The sequence below is a fragment of the Mesocricetus auratus genome, unplaced genomic scaffold (assembly GCF_017639785.1).
Source record: "Mesocricetus auratus isolate SY011 unplaced genomic scaffold, BCM_Maur_2.0 Super-Scaffold_100003, whole genome shotgun sequence".
NCBI lineage: Eukaryota > Metazoa > Chordata > Mammalia > Rodentia > Cricetidae > Mesocricetus > Mesocricetus auratus.
The window spans coordinates 115,973,656-115,995,688 of NW_024429188.1; the positions used below are offsets into that span (position 1 = coordinate 115,973,656).

General features: G+C 45.2%; 1 protein-coding gene across 1 annotated transcript; it reads left to right on the forward strand.

The window, feature by feature from the left end:
• The first annotated feature begins 16,193 nt into the window (after positions 1 to 16,193).
• Gpr50 (G protein-coupled receptor 50) lies at positions 16,194 to 21,164 on the forward strand. The gene is made up of 2 exons (XM_005086262.4): positions 16,194 to 16,419; positions 19,053 to 21,164. Exons 1-2 carry the CDS (start codon positions 16,209 to 16,211, stop codon positions 20,627 to 20,629), a joined length of 1,788 nt encoding a protein of 595 aa, XP_005086319.1. The 5' UTR covers positions 16,194 to 16,208; the 3' UTR covers positions 20,630 to 21,164.
• The last annotated feature ends 869 nt before the right edge of the window (positions 21,165 to 22,033 follow it).

A 22,033-nucleotide genomic window follows, 5' to 3' on the forward strand; every position in this document is an offset into this window, starting at 1 on the left:
CTTCCACTGTAGTGCCAGTAGATACCTCTTTAAATATCTACATTACTGAAAATTTCTAATATGTAAATATTCTGTAAATAATTTGTAGGTTGCATTTGTTAACAAGAATAATGTCTGTGGGACAATTTTACTCCACATTTTTTTTGGTTTTTCGAGACAGGGTTTCTCTGTATTGTTTTGGAGCCTGTCCTGGAATAGGCTCTGTAGTAGATCAGGTTGGCCTTGAACTCACAGAGATCCACCTGCCTCTGCCTCCTGAGTGCTGGTATTAAAGGCATGCTCCACCAACGCCCAGCTTTAGTCCACATTTTTATTTGTGGTTGTTTAAATGGGTGCATATGGAACTCGCTTTAGATAGCCAAAATGAAGTATTATATCGTAAATAAAAATGATATACAGATGCAAATTTACTTTTGCATCGTCAGTCTCTCTCACTCCCCCCAACCCCTCTCTCTCACACACACACCGTAAAGAACCTCGGTGTTCCACTTGCTCTGGATTCAGATAGAGATTACTGTACAAAAAAGCTCACATAATTATCAGCTTCATTTCACTACTGGCATTTACCCATGTTTTTGAGGGCAAATTTGGGTAGAATCAAGGAAACCTAGGTGTGTGCTTCCCATGCTCTCCAAACGCTTTAATGATGCCGTGGTCACTTTTGACCACTAGAGGGGGCGCCAGCACTGAGAATGACACGCGGCCCCATCTGTGGCCTTGCTGAGAATGAAAAACCTGTGTCTTACACAGTCAGATTGGCACTGTCATGAGTTCCCAAACGGCCTGATGGTTCATCTCAGCAATGACCCATAGCTCAGTGTCAAGGTCAAATCCCACATTCCGAACTACCCTGTTTCTCTCTTCTTAGCTAAGTGCGGAAGATCCCTGGTTTGCTGGATTATTTCTCTTTGTGCTGAAACTCCAAGGCCCTTTATTCACGTTTGGAACAGAGACATGGATTCCCCAACAATTTCACTGCCCCAAATCAGAGATTCTCTATAGAGCCCCCAGAAGTTCTGGGAAGTGAACCCAGTAGTTCATTGCCATCTGAGGCCCCACCTTGTCTGATTTGTACATGGAAACAAGTAGCTACAGGAATGTCTACATTATCAGCAGGTGGGGAGGTGAGGGTAGCACACAGGGAAGCTGCCTTTTTTCTATGCAAGGAATGGGCCCTAATTGGACTTAAGGTGCCTCCACTAGTGTTCTGGAAGTAATAAGGCAGGTTAGAACAAATTATAGCGACAAATAGTGAAGCGACTTCTCGGAATTACAAAGTGAGTTTGTGGCAGAGCAGATCTTGAATTCCAAAGCTCAGATTTCTGGTCTGAACTCCAATAGCAGCACAGAGCCCTTGGATGTTAGCATCCTTGGGAGGTTAACAGGAGGCGAGTGTAATTGTTTGTTTGTTTTTTTCATAATGAACAGCAGCTGTCTGTGCTGGCTGGAAATTTGTACTTTTCTAGAACGCCATCATCAATAGCCTTCCGTCCTAATTGCTTGCTCTTTGCCAAACATGCTCCTTTTCTGCACACTAGGGGCGCTGTTGTTTAATGAGTCACGTTCTTTCCTCAGACTGGAGTTTTTTTTAAAACATTTTGATGTCAGACAGAGCTGCTAAGCCCTGGTCTGCCACACCAGGCTGCTTGTCAGTCCTTCAGGAACATTCTCAGGATGTATAAGCACTGATTCCTGCACTTGGGAGTCTCAGAGTCAGTACAAGATCTGAAAAGTGCACTGCACAGAAAACATTCTATGCGGTTCACCGAGGTGGGGGGGCACCAAGGCCTAAGTGACTGTGGAGGGGTGGGGGGGCGGATTAAGAACCTCTGCGTGGGCCTGGGTTTTATGTGGGTTTTTGTCTTTTTTATTTGTTTGTTTTTAATAGGACGAACATGAAATTAGATGGGTAGGGAGGTAGGAAGGACCAGATCTGGAAGGATTCGTGGGAGGACAAGAATATAATAAAATATATTGTCTGCAATTTCTTTAAAACTTTGAAATGTAAAAATAATTAAAGATGCAGTGTGTGTGTGTGTGTGTGTGTGTGTGTGTGTGTGTGTGTGTGTGTGTGTGCGTGCGGGAAGAACCCCTGCTTTACTAGGATGTCCGCCCACTCCCCAGAAATGTGAAGATGTAAAACATTAGGAACTTCAGACAGGCAGGGATGACTGTATCTTGGGGGGCGGGGAGCAACATTTCCTCTGGGGAACAGTGTAGGATTTTGGATTCTCCTCAGCATCTTTTCCCCTGCCCTCCCTTCCATCAGTCCACTTCTGTGGCTCACGTCCTGACTGGCATTGTCTTGTCCATGTCGGTGATTTGGTAAAAACAAAAGCAAGCACAGCTGCCTTTCATAAGACTTTCAAATCAGCCCATTTCCAAGTCAGAAAGTTTGACCCCATCCACTACAGGGCAGCGACTTGTGTGTGTGTCATCTGTTCAGACTAGTTGGCAGACTCTTGGGTCTTTTGCAAAGAGCAGAATCCACTGTCAAGAGAGGGCATGCAGGCACCTGCTCACCCTTTCTTACTCAGTGGGTACCTGTCACTCACGGGACCCTGGGGGATCCGGATGTAATATTCTCTCAGTAAATGAAGGAATATTTTCTCTTAGAAGAAATAGCTCATCACTGCACTCATGCTGTAAGGCTTCACATGATCTTTATGTAAATAACAAAACCTATTTGCTGCTTGAACACGTTCATCTCTTTGCATGCATATAAAATTAAACAAAACACTGTGATCTCTCTTTCTCTGTCCTCCACAGGTCACCGTGTATAAATCTCATAGACTTGGGAGTTGGAGTGGCTATGCCTTTAGCACAGCTCCATCAATTAGAACTGACCCAATTATTTGCCTTCTTGAGCTTTTTGGTGCCTTAAGATTGTAAGATATGCATACGGTGTTTTCAGGGTTTTTCAAATCCCACAGTTACTCAGGCATGGAGCTAGGTTACTAGATTTTCAGTATACCATGGTTGTTTTTTGCATTTTTCAACATTTGAGTGTGTATATTTTAGCTTCTAGAAGCTTCTGGCTTTTCTTAGACCACTGCATGGAGCAAAACCCATCTATGTGTATGCTATGCCTCAGTCTTTTCAGCAACTACAACTCTCCTCTTCACTCAGGTTGCTCTCTGGTCACTGCTGTCTTCTCCACCCTGCCCCGCATCTCTGTGTACCACCAACTATGCCTATCCTCAAGGGAACCCTGACTGACCACAACCTCATTTGAGATCAGGTTTAGAACTTCTACAGTGTGTTGCTGAGCTAGACACCAATTCTCTGAGAACAAGCATTACCACACACCAGCCAGCTGCATTTAGCTCCACTTAAACATACTTAATATTTCCTTTCCCTAAATAATCATATCACAAAAGGAAATTCAGTTAGTGACTAGTTCTCACGTGTCTGGGAACTTTAGACACATTGCCTCCCAAATAAACCATTTCTGAGGTTGGGAGTAGTTAGTTACCTTCCACTCACCATAAAGTTTTGTGATGATTTGATTTTTAGATCATATGTAAGAGACTAAATTCTAAGAGAGAAGGTACCAGAATTCCTTCACAGTACGGAAGATACAGGATTCATTACTAGGGGTTGAGTTTTCAAATTGTATAAAGCAGGGTGTCCCACTGTGAGAACCCTGGAGAGGCCTGAGATTTTGGGTTTTTTTTTGTACTAGGCCTCCACTTTCTTTTCTTCCTCTGTGTGAGTGTGGTGTGTGTACACTTGTATGTGCAGGTAGGTGTCTTTGTGGGGAGGTCACAGGAGAGCATCAAATATCCTGATTTGTCATTCTGCATTATCACTTTGAGACAGAGGCCTCCAAAATATACTCTTCTCTCTGCATCTCCCAATGTTAGAGTTAGGACCATCTGGCTTTTCCATGGGCTATAGGGATCCCAACTCAAGTCCTTATGCATGTGCAGCAAGCATTCTTCACCACTAAGCCACCTCTTTAGCCCCTGCCTATTTCTGACATAGCCTCGGGAAGGTGTGGAAATGCTTCTCCTTAAACACTCAGTTCTACACAGGATGGAGTTCCAGGAAAAGGTTTTTGATCACACACCATAGTCAACTAACAAAGTTCCTGTCTTCAAAATGAAGCATCACAGGTTATTAGCTGAAACTACTGTGGTCCTGATTACAGAAACTACTTCTGTCATGTATATTTCCAGAAAGTTCTTCTAATACGGAATTATAAAATCCTAGCACGGTGCTGACAAAAGAGAAAGATAAACACCGACACAGCCACAAACCTTCAATCTACAGTGGTGCCTGCAGGAGATGCCAGGACAATGGTGGCACAAAGCTTGTGGGAGAAACCAACCAATGTCTGATTTGACTTAAGGCCCTCTCCAGAAGATGGAACCCATGGAGGACACTGCTTGAGTGACCAAAAACACGAGGTTAGATAGTCCAGGGACCTGAGGTGAAACCAAATACTACTGTTCTACTAAAAGAACATAACAATAATACGTTTCCAAATGACATTCTGCTACACTCATGGATCACTGCCTTGCTCAGCCATCGTCAGAGAAACTTCTTCCTGCAGCAGATGGGGACAAATACAGAGACCCACAGCCAGGCATTATACAGAGACAGAGAGAGACCTTGGAACACTCAACCCTAAATGGGGTGTCTCATTCAAATTCCTCCCCTCAGAATTCAGGGAACCCCATGGAAGAGGAAGTAGAAAGAATGTAAGAGCCAGAGTGAGTGGAGGACACCAAGGAAACAAGACTCTCTAAGTCAGCATGGTCAAAACTCACATGAACTCACAGAGACTGAAGCAACAATTACAGAACCTTCACGGGTCTTCAGTAAGTCCTCTGTATATGTATTATGGCTTCCAGCTTAGTGTTTTTATTATATCCTTGAGTGTGTGAAAGAGTGGGTCTCTGTTTCTTGTGCCTTCTGCTGGGATTTTTTTCCTTCTGATGGTTTGTCTTGTACAACTCTAATGTGTTTGGTTTTCTTTTGTCTTATTTTATTATTATCCCTTAGAAGCTTGTTTGTTTTCTAATGAGAGGCAGAAAGGGAATGGGTCTGAATGGAAGGGGAGGTGGGGAGGAACTGGGAGGAGTGGAGGGAGGGGAAACCATAATGTGAGAAAAAAATCTATTTTCAATAAAAGGACCAGAGAGAGAGAGAGAGAGAGAGAGAGAGAGAGACAGAGAGAGAGACAGAGACAGAGACAGAGACAGAGACAGAGACAGACAGAGACAGAGACAGAAAGACAGAGACAGAGACAGAGACAGAGAGACAGAGACAGAGAGACAGACAGAGACAGAGAAATACAGATTTAGAAAAAACCAGACTTTTTAAAAGATATTAAGGAAAATCTAATAAGAAAGCATTATTGAAAAGGGGTCAAAATAAAATCCTAGTGCTTGAAATGATTTCTGAAATCATAAACTAAAGTTCAAACTCAATAGAGGCAGAAATAGGAATCAGGCCCTTGGAGCCTAGGTTTAGTGAACCATTTGCTTGTTGACAAGAGGAGAAAACACTAGTAAACAAATGGTCAGAGGGCAGTAAGTATGCAGTCAAGAGCAGTTGTGCAAACAGAGAAGAGAGTCTTCCTTGTATCCAGTGCAGTGGAGGTAAGAAATGGAAAACAGTCACTTAAGTCAGCTGCATGGAGCTCATGTTTGGGTGATTGATAGAGGCAGTTGCAGAGAGTAGTGGAGGCAAAATATGGGTTATGGTGGGTTGAAAGTGAAGAAGACTACCAGCTAAAGATGCTGAATTGAGAACGCTTGTTTATCATTAAGTTCACTAAAATTATAAGAAAAATAAGAAAAATAAGGAAAAAAGTATAAAATGAACATTGACAAAGAACACATGAAATAATTCTCGTGGCACGATCCAGAGGACCTAAGAGATGAGAGACTGTAGAATGGAGGAAGGCGCTCTTAGAATCAGGTACACTCATCTCAGGATTAAGGCATCCTTGAAGAAAATGAAATGGATTGCGGTTGTCCAATTTCAGAAATTGGACAGGCTAGACTAATTGAACTAACTCATCTTCTAAAAACAATCAGAGAAGACATATTTTTAAAATCTTAAAAAAATGAACATTATGACACCAGAGAAAGAAATGACAAGGCCAACATCTAAGGAAACATGGTAATTTCAAACTATTAACTGGGAGTGTAGAGGTGCCTCAGCAGTTAAGATCACTGATCTTCCAGAAGACCTGGGTTTGATTTCTAGCACCCACATGGCAGCTCACAACATCCATAACTCTAATTACAGGGGCTTTCGTGTCCTATTCTGGCCTCAGAATTGTAAGCATGTGGTGCACAGATGTAGACATAGACAAAAACACTCATGAGGATAAAATTTAAAAATGAAAAAATATTGAGTACATCTTTTGTTTGAAGGATATTTGCTGATTCAGTCAACCTCGAAATGAGCATTTGACAATTTTCAGGCAAAGGGAGACATACATCACAGACCAGAATGGATGTCCATGAAGAGTCTAATAGGAAACTTCAAAAGGCTGATAGCCTTGAGGTAAGAGTAAAATGGAAGTAACTATGTCCTTTCTTCGGGTGACTACAGGGAAGGTGATTGAATACATATTTGAAAACCTTCAATAAGGAAAAGCCCATGCCCAGGTAGCCTCAAAGATGAACTCTAGCAAGCCTTTGAAGAAGAATTTGTATTAGTACTTCTCAAACTCTTCCAAACAAAATTGAGGAGAATGGAATACTTTCAAACTGATCCTATGAATCCAGCATTATTATCCCAATACATAAACCAGACAAAGACAGTATAAGAAAATTCCAGACTGGTACCAATTACTGACACTGAAGCAGAAATGATAAATAAAATATAGGTTATCAAACCAAATTCAACAACATATCAAATGATTGCCCAACATGACTGAGTAGGGTTTCTTCTCAGAATGTAAGATGGGGTCAACATGTGAAAATAAATCAATTGAGTACATCTTGTTAACAGAATAAGGAGCTGGACATGGTGATATGTGCCTGTAATCCCCAGGGATTGTTTAGGGGAGGCAAGGAGGTCAGAATTTTAAGGTCATCTTGAGCTACATGCGCAGCCTGCTCAAGACCAGCCCGAGTTGCACGAGACTTTGTCTAAATAAATCAACGAATACAGTACAAAAAGAATACAAAGCAACATTATGTATCATTTCCCCAATTTTATGTCAAATTTCAACTGATGTTCAAAAGGGAATTTTACAAAATATAAGACCATGCCATGTTGAAAACACTCAACAAAGTTCAGTGGGAGCTACTATAACAGAATCAAGCCCACATTCAACTGTAAAAGACTGCTATTTTACTTTTAAGGTCAACAATCAAACAAGCATTCCTCCTGGAAATTCAAACCACAGCAATTATAAGACAGAAGCAGGAGGTATGCAAACTAGAAAGAAGTAAAATAATCCCTGTTTACAGGGATATTATGCATAAGAAACCCTTAAGACTTCCCCAATAAAACTGTTCAGACTAATACATAAATTCATCAAGGTTGCAGATTACCTGATTAACATATGCAACCCAATTGGATTTTTATACATTAATGAATCAACACATAAATTGTGAGTATTAAATGAATAAATATGACTGTTGGAATTTACAATAGCATCAAAATATTGAAGTACTTCAAAGTGAAACCATCAAAGTGTCTGAAAAACTTCATTTTAGGAAACACTAAAATAAATGGAGATACATTAGTGTGTTAATAACTACAGTATTGGGCTGGGGAATACAGCCTAGTTAGAACAGTGCTTCCTTAACATGCATGAGGTCCTGGGTTCAATCCCCAGCGCAACATAAAATTGAGCACAGTAGTACACAGTTGTAATCCTAGCACGCAGGGTGATCAGAATGCATGGTCATCCTTTGCTATATATCAAATTCAAGGATCCTGGGCTACATGATATACTGTGTTAAAGAAAATACAACCCAAAAATTATAAATATTCTCTTTAAATTAATCAACATCTAGAGTTAATGTATTTTAATAATACATTCCAATAAAACCCTGAAGAGGTGTGTGCATGTGATTTTTGTCTTAGGCTTAATAATATTATTGCAAATATATATTAAATGCAAAGGATGAAACATACTGAAGATACTGTGGAAGAAGATTGGGGTGATGGGAGATGCCTTCCTGTATATATAAGCAAATTTGAAGCCCTAGCAAATAAGAGAGTGCAGTTTTAACACGGGGGCAGAAAATTGTCTAATGAAACAGACCTAAGGTGAGAAGAATAACAAAGCTTTTTATAAGATAAATGAATATATTCATGACTTTGGGAAAAGGCAGAGTGTCTTAGAATAAGCTAAAAGGCCCTGTCCTAGGCAGCCCAAGAGTAATTGTTGGAAGTCAGCATATAAAGAGAGGGCTTGCCTTGTCAACAAGAACAACACAACATACTTCTTGTTATACATGCTCAATCAACCCCTAGTCAAAGGTAAGACCAAAGGGGAGTTTGTGTGCACAACCAAGATTCCTTCTCTTGTGGCTTCTAGTAAAGGAAGGTCTCATGCTGCATGCATATGTGCCTAGAAACATTTTGATGGCACCAGCACTTAATACTCAAGCCACTGGAACAAAGAGAACTAGATGAGGCTTGTCTGCCTTTCAGGACCAGGATGAGGAGTCTTATCTGCCATGTCCAGAGGATAGAAATCATTCAATTGAACATTTTTTCAATACAAATGTTTCCTACCATACTTGGGGAGACAGGAGAGGGAGGAAATCCACTTTAGAAGTGGATGTGCCTGAATTCTCCAGGACTGAGAAACACAGAGGACAAGAACACAGGGGTAAGTCTCAAAAAGTGCTTCCCTTTGCATCTGTTGAAAAGGGTAGCTCAGGATGAGCTTAGGATCTCCAAAAACACATTATCTACTTTATCTAAGGCCCTGGGGCTTTAAAGATAGCTAACCAGCACTGAGCCCAGCATGCAAAACAGGTGAGGTCCTGAAGTCTTTTGGAGCCAGGGTACTGTGTGATTATTACCTCTTCTAGAAAATGACATGGTTTCTTCTAGTGACTGTTAGGCCAAGTGGGTGATTCTGCTAGGATGTTTCACTGTACTTTATCCTTTTGCTTCTTTAGCAATCCAGGCAGCCACATATTTCCCCAAGGTACAACAAAATCCACCCTTCCTTCTCACATCTAACTTGAGGAAGTGATGCCTGGACAGTCACTATCCACACCTTCCACTCCTGAGACTTTCTTGGCCTGGGATAGATATGGGAGTAATAGAAGACAGCCCTGACCCTCTGTTTAGAGTACATACACACTACAATAGAAGTAAAACATTTCAGACTACCTGTTGCTTTTAGCTTATAAAATCAGGTCAAACTGCTATATGGGTGTTTGGTACATGGAGAGGTTTGAGATGGCCTCACATTGAAGAGATGCTACATAGGACACAACAAGTTCGTTGGAGAGAGAGAGAGTTCTTTGAAGAACTTCCAAAAGTTAAAATTTCTGGAAAATGGATATTGGAGCTCTGGAGATTCACCACGTTTTCCAGATGCCACAGGTAGGAAACACATACTAGTTTTGAACATTGAAATACCTGAGTGTACATGCTTCAAGATGTTAGGGTCAATTTTCAATCAAATTGCTACTCTTTAGAGCTGCAAATATGAGGTAAATTGGAGGTAGGAAGATATTAAAAGATGGATCATTAACATCTCCTCTGCCATAGTGGGACACTGGTGAAAGTAAGTTAAGAAACATAATGAACCAGTATCTCCAAGGGACAGATCAAGGTGGCAAATGGAGAAAGAACAGAGCCACCCAATTCCAGCTCAATACTCTTTGCTCCACAGATCCTCACGTAGAAAACTCCTCTACTAGCCAATGCCAGTTCCTCATATGTGACTCATTTAGACTGGCCACATGCATGTGTCAGCTTCGGAGTTACCTGATAAAGTACAAAGTTCCTAGTTAAATATAAACTTCTGGAAAATAGGTGAGTTAGGGCAAGTATCTCTAACTACAGTATGAGATGCACTGGCATTAAGATTCCACATGCCTTGAGATGCAGGTGGGTCATTGTATTTTTAGTTGCCAAATCAGGCAGACATAATTTGTATGGACTTTTCAGCAGTACAATGATCAAGCTCTGGGCTTGGAAGGACAAGGGTCCCTGCCAAGTACTGTGTTAAGACCTCAAGACCACAGAAGAGAGAGAGTGGGTGGGGTTTGGTGTGAGGACCAAATCTACATGCTATGAACTGGGAGACATGTATGAAGTTTCAGCAGGTCTGAACCCTCTGGGCAACTGGGGACAGAGGCCCTAACAGACACACCTGGATCCCTTTACATTGCCAATGTCTAGAGGTGCTGTAGGAAAAGAATGGGGTTGCTCTAGGATATGTCTCTGGACTACTTGCGTCAGAGTCACCAACACCCCTGGGGAAATGTGCAGGCTCTGGGGCTGCACAGAAGACTGACTGGCTGAGTCAGAAGCCCTAAGGGCAGACCTGGACATATGTATTTGCCCTCATGTTCTAACATGCACTGGCTCTGGATCAGTGTGGATCCTGGTGGCTAACTGTGTCTTGTGTGTTGCTGTAAGGTGAGTTGAACAGACCTCCCACAGCATCAAGTTGTAAGGGTGATTAATAAAAGGGAGGGTCTCTAGATGTTCTGCTAGAATGAGAAACCAGGAAAACGGATACTGTTCATTAAGTTTTAATTAGCAGGTAAATTGTGCAGGGGGGAGAGAGCCCAAGTTTTACTACAAGGAATTAATGTGCTGCTGTTCTCCCTAACCACACTTTGATTGGAGCCACCTAAGCTTCAGCCTTTATCAGACACTAAGATCCCAGAAACACTGGCTGCTAATTACTTTGTTGAGTCCTGGACTTTGCTTAAAGAAATGGATGCATTCTGCTCTCTCTGATGACTCAAGCAGACAGAGAAGACAGAGTAGTTCTAATCATGATGAATTAAACCCTGAGGATTGGGAGAGGACAACCATTCTTTCTGTTCACTTAATGATTGTGAATATCATCTCCAAGTTTGGGATGTAAATGTGACCAGACATTGTCTGATTACAAAATAACCCACCCAGCACCTGTCTCAAAATGTTCTAGAGGTGGCTGATGTCCTGACCCTGCTGGATCTCAGGTCAAGGGACTTGGTCTTGCCTAAACCCCTGCTTTAGATTTAGCCCTGTAGTGGTAGCCACACCTCCCCCTGAAACAGTTTCCTTAGGTTGGGCCAGACCCCCAGCCCTGCTCCCTGGGGTCCCAGCTTCTCCTGTCTGAGTTTACTTGGTCAGCTGTGGTCTATAGGTCTGACCTTCTATAGGCCAATCACTGTGTGCTCTTTCTGACTGTCGAAAAGAGATATGTGTTCTTTCTTGTGGAAAACACAGAAATCACACCAGGAAAGATTCTCGAGTGGTGAGAACACAAAGCCCTCTGTAGGACCCTGTTCATCTAATACATTCACAGTATCTGGGATGCTAGACAGTACCCACTGGCTCACACCTACTTGAAAGTACAGACTAAAGGCAAGAAGCCCTGGAGCCTGAGCCAGCAGGGTGAAGAGTCTCTGTTCTCCCTGAGAGAGCCTATCCTCCATGAAGTGCAATAAAATACAATTTTAACAAAATATTAGAAGCTTTCATCACCATCGTTGCAGCAACTAGTGCTTGCTGAATGTTTCCTCAGTTCTGAACAGTTTTCTGAGTGCTTACCTCTCATTCTGGACTTACGACTACATGCATTCTGCGGTGAGGTACTGGGGATATAGAGAGGATAAATAACTGGTCCAAGCCAAGTGGAACAGTTGATTCGTACTATATTTTTCAGTCCTGGGCATGAAACCCAGGGCCTTATGCAGGTTAGTCAAATGTTCTGTCACTGAGCACACCTCAACCCTCAAATCTGTTTTCCCTCCTAATAATCAAGTGCAGTACAGTCACCATTCACAGAGTATCTCCTTGGTGCTAAGATGGGTGAGGCTCATGCAGGTCCTCAGTGTGTTTCTATTATCTTCCTATAAGGAGGGAGACATCTCAGAGGTGTGAGAATAGAAAGTGCCCTGTTTGTGTTCAGACTGAAAGACATTTGCAATGGTTTTGGAATCATACCAAACTCTCATTTGACAGCTTTGCATATTAGATCCAATGGTATTATGTGCCTTTGAAATGTGATTTGGAAATCTCAGAGCGCATTATCCAGAGGAGGCTGGAGTACTCAAGACATCCCTGTGCAAACAAGGGAGATAATGGAAATGAGACCAAGACCCTAGAGCTTCTTGGGGCTAAAGAGAATCCAGAGGGTTCCTAGAAACACTTTGGCATGGTAACGGAAACATTGAATGAAGTCAAGTGTCCGTCAGTGGAAGGGTAGATAAAGAACAAATAGTTTATCCACACAATGGGGCATCATTCAACCAAAAAAAGGAATGGAGCCCTGATACATGCTTTCACATTGATGGACCACAAAGTATTGTCTTGGTGGGAAAGAAGCCAGACAGAAAATACAAATATTATGTGAGTCTGTATCTGTGAAATGCTTAGATGGATAAATTCATAAAGGCAGAAATATTGATGATTTCTGGGAGGTGGAGAACCAAATGAAGGGAGTGAGGAGTGAAATTAGATAGTGATGATGCTTATACAATTTTGAAACTATGTGGGAGAGAAAGAGAGGGCCTGAATTACAAATTCAGGTGTAGGTACATGCTTGCAATGCTAGCACTCGAGACTCTCAGGCAGGAGGACAGGGCTTTGAAACCAGACTGGGTTATGTGGCAGGACCCTTATGGAGAGGGGGAGGGAGGGAGACAGAGACACACAAAGAGAATTATGGTTTATGAATACATGAAACACACCTCAGTAAAACCAAAAAGTGAAAGAATGAAAATGTGAATAAAGAATTTCTCTTAGGAAGTCCTCCAGAGAAGCATGTGACTACTTCTTATGAAGCTGGCCCTTGGGAGCAAGGCCCTGGACTGAGCAGAGACTGAACTTAAATCTTAGTTGAAACTTCCCCACTAGCTTTGACACAACTTAGGGCAAGTCCTTTCATCGCTGTAGACAGTAGTTTCACCATCTGTTTAATAGTGGTGTTGGGGGAAAGTACATCCCCAGTCAGCATTATAAAACTATAAAATGCTTATTTAAAACTGCATCCATGGACTGGGAATATAGCTCAATTGCGAGAGCTTGTCCAGAATGCTGGAAGTTCTAGGTTCAGGTAGTACTAAAACAAGTAAGCAAACAAGTTAACTAACCACAGGCAAAGGTAGTTATTAAAGTTCTTAGGAGTGAACAGAGCACCTGGGGGCTGAAATGCCATCTTCCACCACAATCAGTTCAAACCCCACAGGTGCTGGCTTCTATACTGTGAAAGGTCACTTTTTGCTAAACAGAAAGTATCTGTTGAGAGAAGGCCCCCAGGTCTCCCTTTTGGGAATCTAATAATTAATAGTTTCAAGTCTCAGTGCTTCTGTCCTATCCCAGTTATAAAGACATCACCCATTTTTAAAAATGCCTTTAGATTCTAAAATCATATACTCTTCCCTGTACCCACAAAGGAGTTGCGATTTAAGTGTTCCCAAGTCATCAAATTTATTGTACATGAGATTTGTCCTACTTACCCCCGTAAAAGGCCTCAATTTTCTCTCTCGTATGTGTTCGTATGACAGCTTTAATATTCATGCCTTTTTCTTAGTACTGAGGTGCTGTTTAGAATCTGTATTAAGCTAGCTCATAAAAACAACAATTCAAGTAGAAACAGCGATCATTCTTCAGCGATTATTAAAATATTTGCCTCTTGGTGTTGAAAATCGAAGCTCCAGGAAATCATAGTCAAATAGTGTCCAAATGGGGCAGGGACCAGAGAGACCTCAGCTCACTCTCGGACTCGGACCCTCAGTCCTTAGGCATTCCAGTCCCCTTTCAAGGTTAGCTTCCAGCGCCAGGGACTCTGCCAGCTTCAGGGCCGGCCGCTTCAGCTCCACAATCCTCACACTGGAGCATAACTGGTTAGAATAGCCTGCAGCAGCCTTCCAGATGTTAGCTGGGAAGGGAGACAGGAGTGTCTGCAGCCCCTACAAAGCTGCTTTTCATTTTTCTCCTATTCTAGTCCGTTTATTGAATTCAAAACCGCTTCGGATTCTGCAAGTAAAATGTTCTGAATTCTAGCAGAATCGTATGTTATGTGAAGTCTAACATCGTTCCTACATAGTCTACGAAGTGGACAGGCTTTGAGTTGTTAGCCTCGTGTCCAGGTGTGCAGTAGGGCACTGAGTACAGCAAGCCGACTCTTGGGCTGTGATTCCTTTATTGAAAATCCTGGCTGAGGCTGGCAGTGCAGGAGCGCGCAGGCCAGAGCTGCAGCCGGGAAGCAGACAATGAAATGTGAAAAGGCTCCTGGTGGAAGGTGGTGGTTCCCGCTGGGTTCTCAGCTATGAGGGATGGTCCCTCCCCCCCACCCCCACTCCCAGCACGAAAACGCACTTTCTCTTGGAGCATTTTAGCATAAGTGTACGATTTCAGTTACCAGAAGTGTTTGCTTCTCCGTTGAATGTAAATGTGTTGAAGTCCAATGCAAAACTTGTCCTAGCCCATCCCTGTGACCTCCCCGCACCCCGGGGTAGGAGGTTGTGATGTGCAGATGGCTGCACTCCAGGCCTTTGTAATCCATCAGCCCCGCAGAGGGCCGAAGGCTGGTCTGTGCAGCGACTTCCCGGGTGTTACCTCTGTTTTCTTTTTCTTCCCTTCAAGGCTCCCTAATATGATCAATAACTTTTACTAGTCAACTGAAATCCACTTCCTTGACCAGGCTTTCGGAGCTACCCAGTGTCCGAAATGTGCTCTTGTGTCTCAACGTTCAAATTCCTCTTGGTCGGGCATTGCGATGTCTCTAGGGCGCTGTTGGTGCCTGGTGAAGGGGACCCTCGGTGTGAAAGTGCAGCATGAAAAGGAAGGGATTGAAAAGAGAGTCCCTGGCTAGGAGTGGAAAAACAGATGGGTCAGCAAACGTTGTGCCTTGGGCTGGAGGCTGCAGATGCTCCTGAGGCTTCTTAGCCGCAGGCCAGGTTTTGCCGCAACAGGTTTGTGGCTACAGTGCAGCCGATCTGTCGCCTGTCTGACTGCTAGATAGCATCAGATAGAAAGTGCAGAGCACCGAAATGGGTAGAGAAGCCTGACCGGTTCTCCCTGGGCTGCTTCAAAGAGCAGAAGCCCAAGAGAAGGCTTACTTGCAGGTTTTACGTTTACCCAAAGCAGTGCCTAAATTCTCATCGCCAGTCTGTGGGTAACTGGGAGGATAAGAAGTCCCACTCCCACCCATCCTAAAGCTGGGTTTGAGCGACCATTGTCTGCTCTCCTGAGTTCCCAGGGTGCAGACCTGCTCCCAGCTTTTAGAGTACAGCACAGAGTACATTTTCCCATGGAGAGTGCAAGTCTAGCAGCTAAGGGAGCAGACCCCTTGCTGGAATGACACGACCCAGAGCGGTATTAATTCTTTAGAGTGTAGGAACCCCAATTTGTTGTGGGAGACAAGAGCACTTGTTCTGCATTCCTCACCGGTTACAAAAAGCTATGGACAGAACAGAGCTCGGCGATTAGAATAAGAGTCCAAAGGAATCTGCAGAGATAAGGATATGGGGGTTTAAAGGATCCCTGGATGCCCCCCTATACCTTAGGCAGGGATGCGTACTTGATCCAGCTGGCATTAGATCTCAAGAAGCACCTCATGAGCCCTCTCTGCAAGCTACATCCCTTTAGCAGGTATTTGTGTTGGTGGAAGAAAAATAACTTGCTGGAAATGGATGCTAAGCTGCTCTGAGCTAGCTAGTCACGAAGCAAGGCACCTGGGGGATTCACGGGGGTGGGGTGGGGGCTGGCTAGAGAGGAGGGGAAGCACAAACAAGGTAATGGGAAGCAAGAACACACCTCCTTGCAGTGGATTTGTCCAGGGAAAGGCAGTGACTAAAGCGGGGGTGGGTTTGGGGGGTTGGCCAAAGAGCTCTGATTGGTCAAGGGGAGGGGTTAGAGGTGGGGCTACCCACTTCTCGAGGCTTTAAAAGCTCACCAGAGAAGGCTGGGGGGACTGTCATTTGCTCTCTGAGCCTCGAAGAGAGCACCACGCTTTCCTGGAGCTCCTGGTGACTGAGCAGGTATTCGCTGCTGCGCTGCAAGGATTCACCGGGGGATCCTGAGCTTGCTTGGGAGGGATGTCCACGGTCCCCAAGGGCAACATGGGACCTACCAAGGCAGTCCCTACCCCATTTGGCTGCATTGGCTGTAAGCTGCCAAAGCCGGACTACCCACCAGGGCTAATCACCTTCATGTTCTGCGCAATGGTTATCATCGTTGTCTTAGACCTGATCGGCAACTCCATGGTCATTTTGGCTGTGACCAAGAACAAGAAGCTCCGAAATTCTGGTAAGCCACTCTTCCTTTCCCTACCCAGTGAACAGCAATTTGCAATCCCCTCTCCCAAATTCCTCCCAAGCCCGGGGGCTGCGGGGATGACATTTTGCCGGGTTCCCCTAAAAGTGGAGCTTCATAGCGCTGGGGGAGCTCAGGAAATTAGCATGGGGCAGCCGAATGCAAACCCCAGGTTTGTAGAGCGCACGGCACCCCGCCAACCCCTGTCGGGTCGGAGCGGAGTCTCCTGGAGCGGAGTCTCCAGGAGCGGAGAGTTTGGCTGCCACTCCGGGACAGCCTGCCGAACTGGACACCGGAGGGGCAGCCTCGCAGAGGTACTGTGGGCCAAACTGTCTCAGAGAGAGCAGCTGGGTTGCGACCAGCTTTGGGAAGTTAAGTTCGCAGCGGCCGCGGTAGCCGCGGCGACCGCGGCGGCGGCTGCGGCGGCCCCGGCGGCGGCGGCGGCCCCGGCGGCGGCGGCGGCCCCGGCGGCGGCGGCGGCCCCGGCGGCCGCGGCGCTCCAGTGAGCGCCGCGCTGTAGCTGCCCCCACGGGCAGCTGAGACTCCGCTTGCCGCGGCCCCATGGTTCCCGGATCGCTCCCTGGCAGCGCGGCAGAGTGCAGACCCCACGCCGGAATAAGGAGGTTTGAGCCCGCTGTAGCCTAGCTCTGTCTGCTTGTCCCAGGGCAAGAGGCTGGGACTAGCGAGGTGCGGGCTGGATCCTGAAGGCGGTGGCGGCGATGGTAGTGGCAACGGACATCGGGAGGTCTGTATTAGGGAGTTACAAGGGGGCGAAGGAGGGGTGCAGGAGCTCTGTGCAGTGGCCGGGGAGTGAAAAGAGGAGGCAAAACCTGGTAGGAATGGCAGGAGGGCGGCTTGAGAGGTCCTGGGGAGCTCCTATTGTAAAGTGCTGGGATATGGAAACCTGGAGTCCAACTCCCCTTAGCCGCCAGGGCAGATCAGAGGGGGACACCGCGGGAAGATGCTATGCACTGGGACCTGTGGGTGAGAGAGGAGCGGGTCTAGAGTATTCGAAAGCGGTGATTCTGGTTTTCAGGGTGGGTGGGAGAAGGCTGTGCATGAGGGGAGGACGGATGATGAAGCCCCCAACTCCATGCTCCGCCTGGGAGGAGGTTTTCATGGTGCCCTGGGTCGTTTTTCGCAAGATCTCAGCGGCTTGGGAGAAGGCACAGATCAGGGAGGGTTGGGAACCACGTAGACGCTAGTGGCTTGGGGCTGGGGGGAAAGCCAGGCAGCGTCCTAGCGAATTGCTTGGTGGGAACAAATTTCAAAACGCAGCGGCAGAGTAATTAAAAATTTTCAAAGTCGTGAGTGCTTCTGATTGCTCCTTTATAACCCAGAGACCTGAAGCCCAGCCTTAAAGGTCACCTTTCAGTTTTGCTTTGGTACCCACGGAGCATGGGAAATTACCTGGAAAGCTCACCTGTTCTCCCTGCTTTCCCTTCTCTCTCGCTTTCTCTTTTTTTATAAACTGCAAATAAAATTTGCTGTGGTTGTTCTGGGTTTATTTTTAAGGCTTTTGACCTTTCTTTGCTATTTTTCTTTTGGAAGTTCATTACTTTGAGGGAAAACCCTAGAAAGAACCCCTTTTTGCAAAAAGTACTGGAGGGCAAGTCTTGGTGGTCTTTTAAAAAGCCCTTATTTTCTTCCAGTCCAGGACAATGTGCAGTATTTTGCCAAACCAAAGCTAATTAGCAAGGAGGTGTCCCCAAAGAAAGGGAACCCTGTGCCTGCACTTGGCCTCTTTCGTCTACTTTTTGTAAAGAATACACACACACACACACACACACACACACACACACACACACAATTTGCTACAGCTGTCCTTTGAATGGAGCAGGGCAGAACCCGGCTTTACCCACAGTTGTTTCCTTCTTCAGCCTGGCAGACTCCCATGCTGTGCAGGATGCTTCTTGCAAGGCTGGGGGTAAAACCGCTCTTGAGGGGGATTTCTCCTTCTGCCTGACCATTTTCTTTTACCTCAGACTTGATATTACCGGGGCCCCCTTCCTCCCCGCACTCTTTTTAGGTTTTACTCTGAATGTAGCCATAGCCGGAATGGTAAGCGTTTCACTAAGCTGTCAGAGAGTAATGTTTGATCTTTAAACAAGCCCCCAAAGGCCTTCTCAGGGTGGCCTCCTTATTCCTTCATTAGGAAGAGGATTAATACATCATTATCATCATTGTTAATTTTTAGTTTGACTCTACTTATGGACAGATCCATCTATCTCCCCTCTCTCCTACTCTTCCTTTTCCACCTCTTCCAGTGTGGAAAATGTGGCGTAGTTTTATTTCTCTAGACAGCGTCAGCAGGACTCTGCCCCCACCCACACGACATTCGCTGTCTTGCTCACTGTCGTGTATGTGCATTCACTTCTTTCGCAGAGCAAGCACACTGAAAATAAACAATCAAAAGGCTGGCAAAGCACAGGTGTCCCAAACTTGCAGTGCATGGGAGTCACCTAGGACTTGCTTGAAAACAAGAAAGAAGAAAAAGGAAGAAAATTGTTTTCTTCAAAAGAAATCTAATATTCTAAATCATCACCCATCCAATTGGCCTTTTCCTTTTTGGGAGGTAGCTTCCCAAACATTAACCACTGACTTCTTTTCCTTCTGATGTTTTCCAGGCAACATCTTTGTGGCTAGTCTCTCTGTGGCAGACATGCTGGTGGCCATCTACCCCTACCCTATGATGCTGTATGCCATGTCAGTTGGGGGCTGGGATCTGAGTCAGTTCCAGTGCCAGCTAGTCGGATTGATCTCAGGACTGAGTGTGGTGGGTTCTATCTTCAACATCACGGCCATCGCCATCAACCGTTACTGTTACATCTGCCACAGCCTCCAATACAAGCGGATCTTCAGTCTGCGCAATACCTGCATCTTCCTGATCATTACCTGGATCATGACTGTTCTGGCTGTCCTGCCTAACATGTACATTGGCACCATTGAGTATGATCCTCGCACCTACTCCTGTATCTTCAACTATGCAAACAATGCCTCCTTCACAGTTACCATCGTCTGCATCCACTTCGTCCTCCCTCTCTTCATAGTCGGTTATTGCTACACAAAAATCTGGATCAAAGTGCTAGCGGCCCGTGACCCAGCTGGACAGAATCCTGACAACCAGTTTGCTGAGGTTCGAAATTTTCTAACCATGTTTGTGATTTTCCTACTTTTTGCAGTGTGCTGGTGCCCTATCAATGTGCTCACTGTGTTGGTGGCTGTCAGTCCTAAGGATATGGCAGGCAAGATCCCCAACTGGCTTTATCTTGCAGCCTACTGCATAGCCCACTTCAACAGCTGCCTCAACGCGGTCATCTACGGTCTCCTCAATGAGAGTTTCCGACGGGAATACTGGACCATCTTCCATGCTTTGCGGCACCCTATCTTGTTCATCTCTCACCTCATCACTGACATTCGGGAGACTTGGGAGACCCGAGCTCTCACTCGTGCCCGTGTCCATGCCCAGAATCAAGTCCAAGACCAAGAGCATGCCCATGCCTCTCTCTCTGTAGAGGGAACCCCACAAAATGTCCGGAATGTTCTACTGCCTGGTGGTGCAGCAGCAGCCCACTCTGATCACGCCTCTGTCCACTCTAAGCCCCAAACCAGGTCTACTTCTGCCTACCGCAAACCTGCCTCTATCCATCACAAGTCTCTTTCTGGCCACCCCAAGTCTTCCTCTGTCCATCCTAAGCCAACCTCTTCTGTCCATTTTAAGCCTGCTTCTGTCCATGTCAAACCCACCTCTGTCCATTTCAAGGGGGACTCTGTCTATTTCAAGGGAGACTCTGTTCATTTCAGGGCTGCTTCCAAGCTTGTCACTAGTCACCATATGTCTGCTGACTCTTCCTCCAACCATCCTACATCCACTGCTGGCTACATTAAACCTGCTACCAGTCACCCTGCAGCCACCACTGTTGACTATCTTGAGCCTGCCACCACCAGCCATTCTGCGCTCCCTGCTGTTGACATCCCTGAGGTCTCAGCCTCCCATTGCCTTGAGATGACCACCACTGGCCACTTCAAACCTGGCATTACTGTCTCCAACCTTCCGGTTGTATTTCCGGAGGCTACTGTCACCTCTGCCAGCCCTCCTGACCCCACTGTAATCCCCATTGCCACTGATGATTACCGCAAGGTTGTGCTTATTGATGATGATGATTTTGATGATTCTGATTGTTCTGATGAGATGGCTGTATGAAAAGTGTTCTTTACAGTTTGCCCTGCTTATGCAGCGCAGAGTGAGATACCTCCACTGCACGGACACACTGCCGCACACAGACATGGACGTTCCATCCACCTTTCAAGCATATTCCTCGTTGGCACTCTGCACTCTTGAAAGTGTGTGCATATTCTTGCTATCTTAGAGATCAAATTTACAAGTGTGACATCTGTGGTTCTGAGGTCCTAAGCCTCACAGTTCCTCTAAGGTTGACTTTCAGTCCTCAGTGATCTCTGAACTGTTTGTTGCTTTAATCCTCCTCCTGGAGTCTTTCAAATCTCCTACCCGCAATTCCCGATTTCCTCTGCCTCCTGCTTTCTTCTCCCATTCCCAGGGGTGGGGGAAGAATGCATGTGCACTGCTCAAGGCTGCCTTTGTGATCAGCTCTGTAATGTGACTGTGAAATTTCAATTGCTGATTCAAACTGACACTTTACTCAGAGTTTACTGTACAAAAAGTAAGAAAAAATGAAATGTATCATACTGCCTTAATTCTATTCTGCATTTGTGGTAGCAATTAAATAAAGGTGGTTCTGTGGCTTTAGTATGTGACTTCCTCACACATTCATTTCTTCTTGATGTTACTTATGGGGGTGTATGTGTAGGGTGTGTGGGTGGTGGGGAGAGCACTGTCCTGGAGGAAAAAGAAGACTTGACTGCAGACTCCATCTCCATCACAAGCCTGCAGCATTCTGGAATCTCCCTCACCTAAGTTATTTTAATTAGTAAACTTTGGGGAGGAAGGGTTGGGGGACACACTGGAGGAGGTGTGGGAGGGAGGCACACGGGTGTTGCAGTTTCCTGTCACAACCCTACAAATGGAAGGGATCAAGCTAAAAAGCTTATGTGGTAGTGGAAGGGGACAGAGGAGTAGGGAATGGGTGACAGGACTCCAGGAACTGGATAAACCTCCTGACCTCAGTCTCAAAAAAATTGTTCAAAATTTCAAATAAATATTTAGGACACCATGACATATATTACACATATATGTAATTTTTATTTTAAGCAAAACCTCTGCTAGCCCTAGAGGACTTAACATTTTATTTATTGTGTGTGTGTGTGTGGTGGGGGAGCTATGCATGTGCCACTGTCTGCATGTCAATGTCAGAGGACAACTTCGAAATATGGGTTCTAGGGATCAAAGGCAGGTCAACAGGCTTGGCAGCCGATGCCTTTACTTGCTGAGGCATCTTACCACACTAGTTTTGTTTATTTGTTTGTTTTTAAAAGATATACACATTTAACACACGGACATATAATAGACATAGACAGTAGTACACATTCATTTGGCCTATCTAGACTTTGGCAGACTGAGCTCATCTCAGATAACGATCCCCAAGTTATAGTGGACCTAGCTCCCCACTAGTTCCCTAGCAAGACTGCT